The sequence below is a fragment of the Dendronephthya gigantea genome, unplaced genomic scaffold (assembly GCF_004324835.1).
Source record: "Dendronephthya gigantea isolate DGI-Jeju-01 unplaced genomic scaffold, DenGig_1.0 000144F, whole genome shotgun sequence".
Classification (NCBI taxonomy): domain Eukaryota; kingdom Metazoa; phylum Cnidaria; class Anthozoa; order Malacalcyonacea; family Nephtheidae; genus Dendronephthya; species Dendronephthya gigantea.
This window is the reverse complement of record NW_021163154.1, coordinates 229,102-243,419: the sequence shown is the minus strand read 5'-3', so window position 1 is coordinate 243,419 and position 14,318 is coordinate 229,102. Positions and strand designations below refer to the sequence as shown.

Sequence of the window (14,318 nt, the reverse complement as noted above, 5' to 3'; positions counted from 1 at the left end):
TATTTATTTGTTAAGTGCGCACTAAGGCTTATATGAAATTTTTGTAGACTATATGCCAAAAGAAAGTTGCTGTTTGGTCAAGATCGCTTTGGTTCAGTCGAACATCGTAAAATCGAACATCGTTTGCCAGAGGTTCAAAGAGGTTTGAGTACTTTAATTGCCGGGGTGGTCACAAAACTGAGATAACATAAATAGGTGCATTTGCACTCAAACACCAAAAATTTTTCTTAACCAAAATTGTATCCAAATTCCTAGGTAATTTGTGTGTAGATGCAACCTTATTAATTCCTAAGCTGAGACAGGCAGGACAGGCAAATAAGATTTTTCCAGACACGAGAGTGAGTAGATACATTTTATGCATCAACACATAATGTTTCTGGAGAAGTCTTGCTTGAGTTATCGTAGGCAGGGGGCACAAATTGTGTCACAATTAGATGTCTCGCAGATGATGTGGATTGATTTTTGTTATAATGGTGAGTATAAACTCCCCTGTGCGTGCGTTTGGGATTGTGGTGTCTATATGGGCGACGCCACTGCTATATGCTCTGCAGAAAAAATTGTGCGCATTTTTGACAGTTTCGATCCGCTGTTTCTATAAGGGCAGTATATGTAATTGCTATATGTTTTGGCTAAGAAATTGTGCACCTTTGCGCCGGGATGGAGTATTAAGTTGCTTTTCAGGGCGGAAATCTTGACATTTGGATTACGGAACGCAGGCCTTCGATCCCATATTCAACTAACAAAAACTTTTTTTCATGCAGTGTAGCGCAGATAGCGTATAATATTATTCAGATAACATGCTAGCTATATAGCCTATATTCTATTGTTAAAGTTTTGGCAGATGCTGTTGCAGAATCTTTCGTTTATTCTGCCTTTCTGGTTCATCAAACGTTCACACTCGAAGGGACTGTATATTCTGATTTATTATCGATAGATTACATTTCATTTTGCTATATATACAATGGGTCATTATTTGGTATATCCCTATATCATATTACAATTACTATTTAGATCACATTACCCAAATCAGATATTTTACATAAAGTTTTACTACATATTAACTCGCGCTCCGTGGACTGGTGATCTGCGCTGGGAACTTACAACACCCCACCCACCTTGATTCATACACGTCTATGAATCAAGCATCGCCTTTGTTTTCGCTTTTGAAATTATGGCTGCCGCTCGTCTTGTTCGTTCATGCTGGTCTCCCTCTGGCTTAGCTGTAGGGATGTCCCTTTCCTCCCTTTCCCCACCCGGTCGAGATTGAACTTCCAATGGGAAAAGCTTCTCAATTGGTCTGTTTAAGAAGCGTGGTTTTCCTTTACCTGCAAGCCTAACCTTTGCTCCTCTAACTTCCTTATCCTTCCCTACAATTAACTCTTCTACTACTGCTAACTTCCAGGTACATCTTTTCTCGCCTTCTCCGAACACCGTCACTACATCTCCTTTCTGGACCTTCCTTAACTTTCCTCCGTTTGTGCACTTGTGAAACTCTCTAAGTCCCGTTAAATATTCGCCCTTCCATCTTTTCCAAAAGTGCTGCAACTTTAACGTTACATATTTAAATCTCTCCCCACAGCTACTCGCTCCTATGACTACCTCATTCTGTGGGATTAAATGGATTGCTCTACCATATATCAATGTGAAGGAGTTAACACTTCTCCTTCTAGCTCTTCAAATACTTCTGTTAATGGTCTCGCATTCAATGTGCCTTCAACTTCAACTAACACTGTGCTCAGCTCATCAAGGTTCAACTTTGCATTCCCTAACACCTTTCTAAGACACCTTTTCACACTGCGCACCATCCGTTCAAAGAAGCCTCCCCACCAAGGTGCTCTCTCTAAGTTGAATCTCCATGTTATTCGTTTGGCTCCTAATTCCGATCTGACTTTCGGCTCATTACAAATCTTCCTCAATGCTTTCTCTGCTGCCTTGAACGTTTTAGCGTTATCGGAAACTATAAGACTGGGTGCCCCTCTCCTAGCTGCAAATCTTCTCAAACAGCATAAAAACGTATCCGCTGATAAGTTGCACACTAATTCTAAGTGTATTGCACGGGTCACGCAGCATGAAAACAAGGCAATATACACTTTGTTCGAACAATTACCGGACTGTTTGACAAAAAGCGGACCTGCAAAGTCGACTCCGACTTGCGAAAACGGCGCGGCCTGTCTGACTCTAAATTCTGGCAAGTCTGCTTGTGGTGCTCTGCTATACGCTTTTCCTTCCAATCTTTTGCAAGTTACACACTGGCTCACAATTCGTTTTACCAGCTGCCTTCCCTTAACTACCCAGTATTTAGTTCGTAGCCTGCACAGCGTAGCACGTACACCCGAATGGTGCACTTCTGATGGCATTTTCGGACAATCAACTCTGTCAGTCTATGTTCTTTTGGCAGGATAATTGGAAAACAGTTGTCAATTTCTAAATCTGATTTTTTAATCTACCTTGGCTCCTAAGGATACCCTCCTCTTCCTTCAACCTTAAACTCACACTGAGTTGGGTGAACTTCTTTTCAGTTTTTAGTTCTGCCTGTGCTTCTTTAATCCAAATTTTTTCGGCTTCAATTATTTCGGCAACTGAAAGAGCCCCAGACTGCCTATCGACTCTCTTTACTCCTGCGCTAGCATTACGTAGGAATCTCATCACGCATGCTGTCACTCCAAAAAGCTTCTCTGAACTACTAAATTTGTTAATATCAATCACATCTTTCACACTACATTGTCTGTCTGCCTGTACAATCATCGTTGCTACCTGGCGTTCTTCCTCTACCACCGTCTGACTCTTCCCCGCACTCTCAAACTTAGGCCATTCTTCTTTGGGCTTTTAAGCCATTTTGGTCCAGACCACCACAACTGGTTACCCTCCAGTTGTGTACCTAATTCACCCCTTGAACCTACATCGGCTGGATTCTCTTTACCCGGACAATGTCCCCAGTCTCCTTTCGTTGTCAGTTTTAAAATCTCATTCACACGATGAGCTACGAATTGCTTCCATTCACCTCTATTCTTTATCCAGTACAGGGCTGTCATGCTATCAAGCCAGTAATAAGTAGAATCTATCCTAACCTGGTTTTCAAATGCTTCCTTAACTGATTTCACTACTTGTGCAAGGAGTCGTGCTGACATCAACTCTAGTCTGGGTATGCTTGTTTGTTTCAAGGGTGCTACCCTAGCCTTGGAGGTCAATAACCGAACATATACCCCAAATCTCGTTTGACACACAAAATAAACAACAGCGCAATATGATTTTTTACTTGCATCCCCAAACCCATGTAAACTACACTCTAAAACCTCCTCTACTGGACTGGCATACATACAACGGGGTGTACTTATCTCCTTAACTTCTAAAAGGTCTTTAACCCAGGCTTCCCATTTCCTACGCGTTTCCCCGGCAAATTCCTCATCCCAATCAATTTTTTCCTTACAGACTTCTTGAAACAAAATCTTTGCATACACAATTATTGGACTAATTATGCCAAGCGGATCAAACAGACTAGCTAGTACACTTAACAAACTTCGCTTTGTTGGTGGCAATGCCTTTGCCTTTTCACCTGACTTAAATACTTCAAATTTAAATTCATCCTCGTAATTATCCCATACCTGCCCCAAAACCTTATGGCATTTAGAGTCGGCCCCCTTTGTTCCTAATGAAAACTTTGCATAAGTCTCACTCTCTCCCCCGCCATCTGGGTTTGTCTTATCTATCCCTCTCTCTTTCCGATCAATCTGGTCACTCAATGCTTTGCTATTTGTTAGCCATTTCCTTAGATTAAACCCTCCTTCTGCCATCCTAGTCTTTGTATTCTCATACAACTTAAATGCCTTTCCTTCACTTCTCTCTCCACTGACCAGGTCATCCACATAAAAGCTTTCAAGAACCTTACGTACAAACTCTGGGTCTATTTCTTTGTACTTTGAGACATGATGCCTCAAGGTGGCATTCAGTAAAAATGGCGATGAGTTTAATCCGAATACTACACGGCAAAATCTGTAAACCATTACCTCCCTATCGCTGCTTGCAATCTCATTCACCCATAAAAACCTCAGAGAGTCTCGGTCTTCCTTGTCTACCTCTACATTTAAAAATGCCTTTTCGATGTCTGCTACTAATGCTACTCTATTTTCTCTGAAACGTAACAATATACTGTAAAGCAATGGATTGAGCGATGGTCCAACATGCAAACAGTCGTTAAGCGATGTTTTAGATTTTATTCCTTTCGAGGACGCGTCATACACTATGCGTACCTTAGTTGTCACTGCATCTTTACGAATTACTGCTTGGTGAGGTAGATAATGAACTTTGCCTGCTTTCTCAAGACTTGGTACCTGCTCTATGATTCCCTGCTCTGCCTGATCTCTTATTATCCTATCGTACTCTTTCAACAATTCTGGCTCCTTTTCCAGTCGTTTCAACTGGCTTTTCATTCTAGCAAGACTATTCATGTAATTGTCTGGAAGATTGTCATGATCCTCCTTCCAGGGCAGTTTTACTGAGTATCGATTACCTGTGAATGATATTCCATCAAGAAATGTTTCATGAACTGTGTCCTCTTCAATTATACCCAATCCTTCAAACTCCAAAGTTTTCCACATTACTTTCTAAGCTATCTCTGTCCCATTTCGTTGTCTGCCCCACAAAGTTCACCTGAGTCACTCCAGCACCTTCTATCTCTCTTCCCCTAAGAGGTCCTGACAACACCCATCCCAACTCAGTTTGTATAGCTACGGGCTCCCCTGTCTTACCTTTCTTTGTCTCACCTGTTTGGAAATTCCAAAGATAGTCTGCCCCTATCAAAACGTCTACCTCTAATTCTTCCTGAAAATTCACCACATCTGAGAACCATACCCCCTCTAGATGCGAATAATTCTTTCTAGCTAATTCTACGTGACTATTCTGCACAGTGCAAATTTCTGGTACCACATATGCTTCTATTGAGATAATCTTATCCCCATTAACAGGCTGAAGTTTAAGCTCGACCACTTCCCTTTGTTCAGCCTTCGTGCACTTTTGACCGAACGTATTAATGCCTAGAAATTCCCTTCTTAAACCCCGTGGATTAACAAGACTCGCTGCATGCGATGTAACGAAAGAGCGATGACTTCCCCCATCAAAGAGTACCCGGACCTTAGCCACCCTCTCACCCCTTAATACCCCGCGCGCAGTTTGCAAGGCAACCAGACCACCTGTCCCGGCAAGCAAGTTATTACATGGGCTAGCTACATTATTGTTAACCTTAGTTGATGGGATTTCTTCATTCTTACAGGTCTCTTCGTCTTTCAGAGACGCATCACATAGGGCGACATGATGCATTCGGTCGCATTTTCGACACTTAATTTTAGAACTACAATTACTGGCTCTATGGCCCTTAATTAAACATTGAAAACATCTACCATACTTTAAAGCTAGGGTCTTACGTGTTTTTGGATCCTTGACTCCATCACATTCTTCGTGCGCGTGGTTCTTTAAACAGAATGCACAACTCTTTTTCTCTTGACCAGCCAGCAACGCCGCCGCTGTCGAGTTATCTAGACCCCCAGTTGGTTTCCTGCTTTGATTTCTTTCATACTCCCGTTCCGTTTTAGTCGCCACCGCTTCGTGCGCCTCTCGCAGTTCTAACTCCTTCTCAAACGCATCCAACATTTCTTGCATCGTCCACTCAATGAAATCAGTTCCTCGGGTGATCATAAGCCGAAATTGTTCAGGCATCTTCTCCAATATGGCCGGTACAACAATAGTGGAATACGATTCTTCTCCCACGCCTAAGGATTTCAACGCGCGGTTGTGGGCTTCGCAGCTGTCATATAACTTCCGCAGCCTTTGAGTGTCCCTTTCTCTAAAAACCGCAGGCAGTTGAATAAGGTCATTCATATGTGTGCGTTGAATTGCACTTCTTTTCTCGAATCGTTTCTTAAGCAGATCCACCGCGCACTGATAATTCCTTGCTGTTAATGACAGACCAGCGATGGTCGATTTTGCCGGCCCTTCAAGGTATCCGCGTAGATATGCAAATTTGTCTACGTCCGACAATTGATCATTGTTGTCGATCGAACTCGAAAAACTGTCCCAGAACTCTGGCCATTCGCAAATTTTCCCCCCAAAGTTTTTCAACCGTAACTTTGGTAACTTTGCTCTTATGATTTTGCCCGTGCTTTCAACCGATGTTTGGCTTTCGTTCAGAATCTCATTGTCATTGATCGCCACGGGTTTTGTCGTTGTCAATTCTAATTTACCGAACGCGTTGTCCATTTCAAGTAAAAGGCGTTCAAGTTCTGCGATCACCTCGTCTGCTTCTTCTATCTCCTTTGCCATCAATTCATCCGCCGCTTCTTCTTTCGACTCGCTCAGGGCATCGATGATTTTCGTGTCAAGTTCTCTTAAGATTTTTACCTTTTCCTTCAAGGAGCTTTGACTCTGCTTCAGCCACACGACGTCTTTCTCTGGACTCTCATCGCTTAACTTAGCGATCGCTTCGACTATCTTTGCCACAAGCTTCTTCGTAGACGACCTTTGCCCACCTCGTACGCGTCTTTTCTTAGCTAGGTCATCCATGTGTTCGATCTAGGTCGTCTGACCTTTGTGACAATTTTCTTTCGTGCGGCGACTGCCGTGCGAGTCTAACTAACGTTTCCACAATCCGCTTTAACTATCCAGCATACAATCCGGTTCGAAGGACCACTGTGTTGCAGAATCTTTCGTTTATTCTGCCTTTCTGGTTCATCAAACGTTCACACTCGAAGGGACTGTATATTCTGATTTATTATCGATAGATTACATTTCATTTTGCTATATATACAATGGGTCATTATTTGGTATATCCCTATATCATATTACAATTACTATTTAGATCACATTACCCAAATCAGATATTTTACATAAAGTTTTACTACATATTAACTCGCGCTCCGTGGACTGGTGATCTGCGCTGGGAACTTACAACAGATGCTCTAAAATATGTGATATTATAAATATGAGATAAAGTATTTCATTATGAAATATTTAGAGATATTTTGTGACCACCAAGAATTTTTAGTTAAATAAGATTTGACATAGAGCTCATATTTTTCCTACAGAGGTCAAATCTTTTCAATAACATACATAAATATTGCGTCAATTTTAAGTACGGATTAGAATAATCTGATTATACAGCATAAGGCTATTAATTATATGACTGTGTAGTCGTGTGTTCTCAAAATGAAAGCAAATATAACTATAGTCTAAAAAGCGATCGATATATGGCAGAAAATCGGTTTTTATATATATCACACCTATCGTGATTTTTTACCAACCCATTTTCAAATTTCGACACGCACTGGCGAAAATTGGTTAAATGCACTGTGTTGAAAATGTTGTGAAAATGTGTAATATAGCGTATATAAAAGTTGATATAATATAACAGGAAACTCGCACACGATCCTATATAACGCATTAATTAGTTGTTTTTGCCAAAATGGATCGTGAAATGCATGGGTATAAACGCGAAAGTAGTTTGGTCATGCCAAATTATTTAATGTATATACGAGAATGTGTGTATTTATTATATCTATATAAGTATTTGCATAAAAAATACCAAATATCTCTCGTTATAATATAATTAGTTGAATTATATTTGCATCTCAGATATGTTGCTTAGTAGCTATGTGTATTTAATTGCTGCAATAAATTTTAAACTATATGTCTTCTCACACACACAATAGAAATAGGTACATTTATAATTGCGAAAAAGCGTTTTGGGGCCTGTTGACCCAGGTGATGGGTTTCTGGCAGTGCAAGTTGGCAAATCATCAAGGGCGGCTGTGTCTTCGCTTCTGTGATAATACTTTATTGAAAGATAGACATATAATCAATCATACTTCTTTAATAAGCATTATAAACATGAACTAGATTTGTTGTAATCAGTGATATATAGCGGGGATATCTCACTTTGGTGTTCGACCCATTTTGCTTGCCTCTGATATATAAACATTTTATTACATTTTATATAGTTTTATACGATTAACTTTACAAGGTCGTCCCGACTGTTATATGGAAATATTTAATTGCACGCTAGCGGAAACGTTATACTGGTTATATAGGTGAAAGGTGAAACCTGCATGTTTACGTCTGTAATAAAACATTTTCACGGTTTTATTTAAACGTATTCACGGCTCTACCAAAACGTTTTCACGGTTTTACCAAAACGTTTTTACGGCCAAAGCAAAACGTTTTTACAGCTCTACCAAAATGTTTTCATGGATCGGTCAAAATGCTTTCACGGATTGACGAAAACGTTTTCACGTTTTGAACAAACCGTTTAAACGCCAAGCAATAAAATTTAAACGGGCGTTTAAAATTTTTAAACGGCAACCGTTTTTGATTTTCACGGATAGAAAACGGATAGCAAACGGTATTTCAGCCCGTTTTTTCAAACCGTTGATGTATGTTTTCCCGTGGAGGGTCACAAATATCGGTCACGTGATTTTACTACATACGTTAATTTTATGAGAAATCGTTGGAAATCTGTCGTGAAAATTTCTTAAATGTCATAGTAAGGTGAAAAAATATTGTAATAATAAAGAAACAAGTGATAAATAATCAAAATAAGCCATGTTTAATGGTCACGTTATTGTTCAGACGAAATGTAGAAAATATTTTTTTTCAACCCATGTTAATCTTTTGTATAGTTTCTATATTGTTTTATATTTTACTGCGCGCGTGATTATAAATACGAGTTTACACCAGAAACATGCTATTTCTTATTTACCCGTCCCATTAAACAAGGTACACGAATGGATTGTTTCGAACAAATAAATCATCGATGACAACATCGTTACTCACCGTTTTTCCTCACTGCTTTGAAATATTTTTGATCATCAAAAGATGATTTCGAGGATTTTGCTGTGGTGAAGCAATCTATACCTTTCAGCAACAAGAAATGAACTAAAATATTATACATTGGCAGTCGTTCGGTTCAGTGACTTTAAACTAGAGATGAGCGGGTGAACGTCAGTGCACGCAGTGAAACTGGCAACACACGAGTTGATAAGTAACGTATATACGTCTGTACATAAGGAAAGATGGAAAGAAATATTCAAGAACACCTGCGTCACTTTATTCTTATTCACATCGCTACAATCTATCATAATGAACGTTTTATAGTGATTAATCTATATCTACCTAAATAAACAAAGTTGGTTTATTATTATACTGTATTTTACCCGCAAGCTACATGCAATATTTGTTTTTAATAAATATTCCGATGTTATCAATGTCAAATACTAAAATATCTTAGGCTAAGGGAGGGCTATTTCGCCATTACACGGTTGCACACTTGCCCATATCATTAAAATCACTGTAATATTCACAGCTATGGCCAATCATCATTCAAAAACCAGAAAAAATTACGATGAATTCGAATAATTTCAAATTGTACTATTTGCCACTGTGATTCTCTTGAGAAAAATTAAATTGAAGTTCCATAAATTTTAATCCCTTGTTGATTGCAGAAGACATATAATTGATAAGTACATAATAAAAATAATTAAGTGGTGCAATTATTGCCATTAATCCAGATTTTAATTGGCATTAATTCCAAATCCAAAATCTAAATCCTTATATATGTTATATTTGAAAAAGGGAAATTAATCAATAAAAAAACCCTTATTTTCCTGCACAGTTTAATAAAAGTTGTAAAAAAATTGGAAGCATGCAAAACATTTCGCGCGTAAAGAAAACGCGTAAGATGAAAGCCGTCTTTAGTGAAAGCAAAGGTGCGTGCATAAAATAGAGTTGTCATCTCGTGTATAATTATGCATGTGAACAAAGCTGCACATGCAGCCTGCACTGACGAGGCGTTATCATCACGTTGTATCATGATACATCCATCATCATGAAAGTTTTATATTGATAGTTATAATATTATATTTCATTTATGTATATATATACGACATATCGTCTTCCTAAGCAAAAAAGTTGTTATATATACGATATTTAACCCGCAAACTACAATAATTGTTTTTAAAATTGATAAATATTCAAATGTCAAAAAATTTCAATATCAATGATAAATATTATGTAATCAATGGCAAATACTGCAATATCATTGGCTAAAGGAGTGCGATTTCAGCATTACAAACTAACAGCACTCTTGCCCATGGACATTAAATATCACTATAATATTATAGCATTTCCCTTCATTAAGATAAAAAAATCCAAAATTACGCTTATTGCATACTTAATAGTGCGGTTCTAATTTCAATTTATGGCAACTTTTAATGTTCAAATGTGCGTGTAAAATAACGATAGGAATATAGCGGCAGGGAAGAATCATTAGTGCGATATGAATAACAATAAGGAAAGCCCATAGATCATTTAAATAATAATATATTTTCAATTAACCAAAGTTTACAGTTTTATTATGATAACCATTCAATGACAAAGTTTTTGCAAAGTTCACACAAGCAGTTAATCATCCTTGAATATTACTCTCGCTAGGCTCCCTAAGCTGGATAGCAGTATCCACCGGATAGTGATTTTTTGAACCGTTCTAAAAATTCTAGAAGAAAAATAATTAAAGAGGTTTCTCAATTTAGGAATTGTAAGATTTAATCAAAGTTTCAGCCAACAACGGAAGATTTTTAAAGTGATTGAAAAAAACACTGTTCGATGGACAGCGCTATCTGGCTTTCATACAACCGGCCCCTGGTAGATAGGACTACATCAAAACACTTTTCGACGGTACGCAAGAACGGAACATTCTCTGCAGTGTTATTTTACGTCTTCTTCGCACGGTAATAATAAGGCATGCGGTGATAAAAAACCGATCCAGTGAACGTCTTTTTATCCTAACATGCATTCCCATGCATGTGTGTTGAACTTTCACAATTCTGCTTAAATTTATAATGGCACGAAAGGGAGTTGAATTGAAAATACATTATTATCCATGGGTTTTCTTATTGCTATGCGTCTCGCACTAATGATTCTTCCCTACATGCCTTTGTTAGTTGATTCTCATATTTGAACGTTAAAAGATGACATAAATTAAATCGTTGTTTTATTAAACTTCCATTACGCCCAATTGACATTTTGTCATTGCTCTTATTGAAATTACTGAAGCACTTTATTAAGTATGCAATGAGCGTGTATGTATTGTTTTTCCCCTAATGAAGGGCAAATGCTGTATACAGCTATGGCTTATCAACATGCAGAAAGCAAAGAGATTTGCGAAGTTAAATTATTATAAATTTCAATAATTTCAAATTTTACCATTTGCTACTGAAATTGTCATGAGAAAAATGATATTGAAGTTCCATACATTTTAGTCCTTTGTTGATTACCGAAGACATATAATTAACTAGAAATACATGCATGCAGGAACCCCTCGCTATTTCAAACCAAGTACACAATTTCCTGAGTTAACTGACCTAAACTTATATTATGAAATGACAAAAAACTCAAATCAGTCTTTATATTTTACCGAGTATATTATAGCTAATGTTTCCATCATTCAATACAAAAATAATCATAAAGCTAGTGTAAACATTGCCCGTTCAATTTTGCTGCATTATACCATGCCAGCAATTAAGTAACGGTTTAAAATCGAAGTTTCAAACGATTAAAACAGTACAAAATCTTCACAGACAAAGAAAAAACTTCAAATGTTATTTTATTCTGTAATTGCAGTCGACGCCGGCGGCTAAAAGTTTTATACTTTATAAATATAATGTGTATTTTTGATACCAAAATTCAAATTACACTTTCAAAAACACTTTTTGAAGTTAAAGCAAAGGTGTAATAGCCTTTCACAGGTTTATGCGTTTGCATAAAAAGCTGAAAATTTAACAAATAAACGGCATATAAAGCTGAAAAGTATACAAATACGGCTCATTCTTATCGCGAAACAAATACGAAATAAACAAAGTAAACACGTACCCTTTGTCTTTGAAAACATTTATAAGTTTGCAGATTATGAATTATTCCTCTTACCCGGCTTTGTCTTGACCGTATCCACGTTCATCTTTGCTATCTGTCATGCTTCATATATCTTGTTTCTTCTCGTTTTACTTTCTTTGCACAAAGTTTTTGAAACGCTTTTACAAAAATGTTTACGAAATGACAATTAATATAAATTGCTGGCGTTCTCATTGAAATACAAACTTTCTGTCTTAGCCAATCAGAACGTTCGTTGATTACCAGACGTTACTCGCGCATGCGCATAACTTACAAAACCACCCAACGTCGACCGTCCATGACAAAGAATTTGGACAACTTTGGATTCGCCTATGTTCTACCGGGTTCCGGGTGTAATTCCTAATCTCCGAGCGGAATTAGTACTCTCGCAGGCGCTCCGCGCCCGCTCGGGGATAAGTAACAAAAAGAATTAAGTCGTGCAATTATTGCCAAACTAATTCGTTTGATTTTGGCACTGATTCCAAATTCAAACTCAAAATCCTTATAAATGTCATATTTGTAAAAGAGAGATTGTAATGATCAATGAAATTAACTTATTTTTCCGCAAATTCTAATAAAATTAGTAAAAATTTGGAAACATTTAATTTTTCTCCCGTAAAGAAAACGCATAGAGGAAAGCAGCTATCACTGAAAGCAAAGGTATAATTATACGTGCGTAAAATAGGGTTGTCATCTTGTGTAAAAATTAGCGAACTTAAGCAAGAAACGTTTTTAGCACGACGGCGACGCCATTTCTTCGTTTGGACTGGGACAAGCATAATTATGCACGTCTTCCCGTCGTCGTGGTCTTGTCCAGGACCTGAAAATTTGATTTTCACGTTGAGGCTGAAATGTGAGTAAAAATAATCGGTTGATTTAACTTACTTATGCGAAAAATTTTTGAATAATTGTTGTCTCTCTGATCGTTTAAAAACGTATTGAAATTAACATGACAGGTTTTATAGTACCAGATGGCAAGCGCTGTTTGAAAGTCCAGTTGTACAACAGCAAATTAAGTTCAAGCTTAATCAAATTTTAAGGTAGCATTGCGGATAGTCATTCGAATAACTTTCATTTGAATAACACACGGTAATTCACAATTTTGGTTTATCTAGCGAAACAAAAAATCAGAGTTTTCTTTTTGTACTTTTTATGCAATTAAATTTTTGATTAGTAATAGATTATCAGAAAAAATGTGACATAAATTTGCTTTTTAGAGTCAAAATAGTCTATATACTTTGCCTAAGATAGCGGGAATAAGTCAGAGAAAAAGGTCAGTCAAGTTGAATCATCCCAGATGAAGATGAAATTGACTCGTTACCAGAGGAAATTTGTAATAAAGAAGAAGAATGGATGCTTAATCCTCCTATTACTTTCAAGGAAAAGAAAGCAGAATATGACAGAGTCACAGCTAATTAAATAATACTTCAAACCATGGAAACTGTAGGAGACACTACTAAAAGAAATTAAAGGAGAAAAATGAAAGGGAGCATACAACAAAGAGAAGAAAGAGTACTGGTACGGCTATCAGCAGCGTAGCTAGCCTGTCCCGCTATGCTAATGTTTTTGTGTTTATTGTAAGTATGGTGCTATCATGGCGCCTTCCTTCAACAGGGCCATACAGATTAGCGCACATTCCATTAGGTGCTACAGTGGATTAAAATTTTATAGCATGTACCTTTTTGTGGCTATTATCCCGAGCGGGCGCGGAGCGGGGGTACTAATTCCGCTCGGAGATTAGGAATTACACCCGGAACCCGGTAGAACATAGGCGAATCCAAAGTTGTCCAAATTCTATGTCATGGACGGTCGACGTTGGGTAATTTGGTGAGTTATGCGCATGCGCGAGTAATCAACGAACGTTTTGATTGGCTAAGACAGAAATTTTGTATTTCAATGAAACTGTAATTTCGTAAACATTTTTGTAAAAGCGTTAAATAAACTTTGTGCAAAGAAAGTAAAACGGGAAAAAAAAGATATATGAAGCATGACAGATAGCAAAGATAAACGTGGATACAGTCAAGGCAAAGTCGTGTAAGAGGAATAATTCATAATCTGCAAGTTTATAAATGTTTTTAAAGACAAAGGGTACGTGTTTACTTTGTTTATTTCGTATTTGTTTCGCGGTAAGAATGAGCCGTATTTGTATACTTTTCAGCTTTGTATTCCGTTTATTTGTTAAATTTTCAGCTTTTTATGCAAACACATAAACCTGTCAAAGGCCATTACACTTCAGAAAGTGTTTTTGAAAGTGTAATTTGAATTTTGGTATAAAAAATGCACACTATATTAATTTTATTTGTCTGTGAAGATTTTGCACTGTTTTAATCGTTTGAAACTTCGATTTTAAATCGTGTCATTTCATAATATAAGTTTATGTCAGGTAAACT

The 14,318-nt window shown here is 37.5% G+C and overlaps 3 protein-coding genes across 3 annotated transcripts; all 3 read right to left on the bottom strand.

Moving 5' to 3' along the window:
* Nucleotides 1-1,131: 1,131 nt before the first annotated feature.
* LOC114536759 lies at nt 1,132-2,745 on the bottom strand. The gene is made up of 3 exons (XM_028558112.1): nt 2,448-2,745; nt 1,683-2,020; nt 1,132-1,605 (listed from the first exon to the last, which is right to left on the bottom strand). The coding sequence occupies exons 1-3, from the start codon at nt 2,743-2,745 to the stop codon at nt 1,132-1,134; spliced, it is 1,110 nt and encodes a 369-aa protein (XP_028413913.1).
* Nucleotides 2,746-2,768: 23 nt separating this feature from the next.
* Nucleotides 2,769-4,427, bottom strand: LOC114536758. The gene has a single exon (XM_028558111.1). The coding sequence runs from the start codon at nt 4,425-4,427 to the stop codon at nt 2,769-2,771; it is 1,659 nt and encodes a 552-aa protein (XP_028413912.1).
* A 145-nt stretch (nt 4,428-4,572) lies between these two features.
* On the bottom strand, nt 4,573-6,930 carry LOC114536757. The gene has a single exon (XM_028558110.1). The coding sequence runs from the start codon at nt 6,550-6,552 to the stop codon at nt 4,573-4,575; it is 1,980 nt and encodes a 659-aa protein (XP_028413911.1). The 5' UTR covers nt 6,553-6,930.
* Between the last annotated feature and the right edge of the window lie 7,388 nt (nt 6,931-14,318).

What these genes read in the sequence shown, in the direction of transcription:
- LOC114536759 (XM_028558112.1), bottom strand. Translation starts at nt 2,745, where the DNA reads ATGATTGTACAGGCAGACAGACAATGTAGTGTGAAAGATGTGATTGAT. An exon ending in GGGTATCCTTAGGAGCCAAG is followed by an intron (nt 2,021 to 2,447) that starts GTAGATTAAAAA and finishes GCAACTTATCAG; the next exon opens with CGGATACGTTTTTATGCTGT. An exon ending in ATGCGAGACCATTAACAGAA is followed by an intron (nt 1,606 to 1,682) that starts GTATTTGAAGAG and finishes TTAATCCCACAG; the next exon opens with AATGAGGTAGTCATAGGAGC.
- LOC114536758 (XM_028558111.1), bottom strand. Translation starts at nt 4,427, where the DNA reads ATGAAAAGCCAGTTGAAACGACTGGAAAAGGAGCCAGAATTGTTGAAA.
- LOC114536757 (XM_028558110.1), bottom strand. Translation starts at nt 6,552, where the DNA reads ATGGATGACCTAGCTAAGAAAAGACGCGTACGAGGTGGGCAAAGGTCG.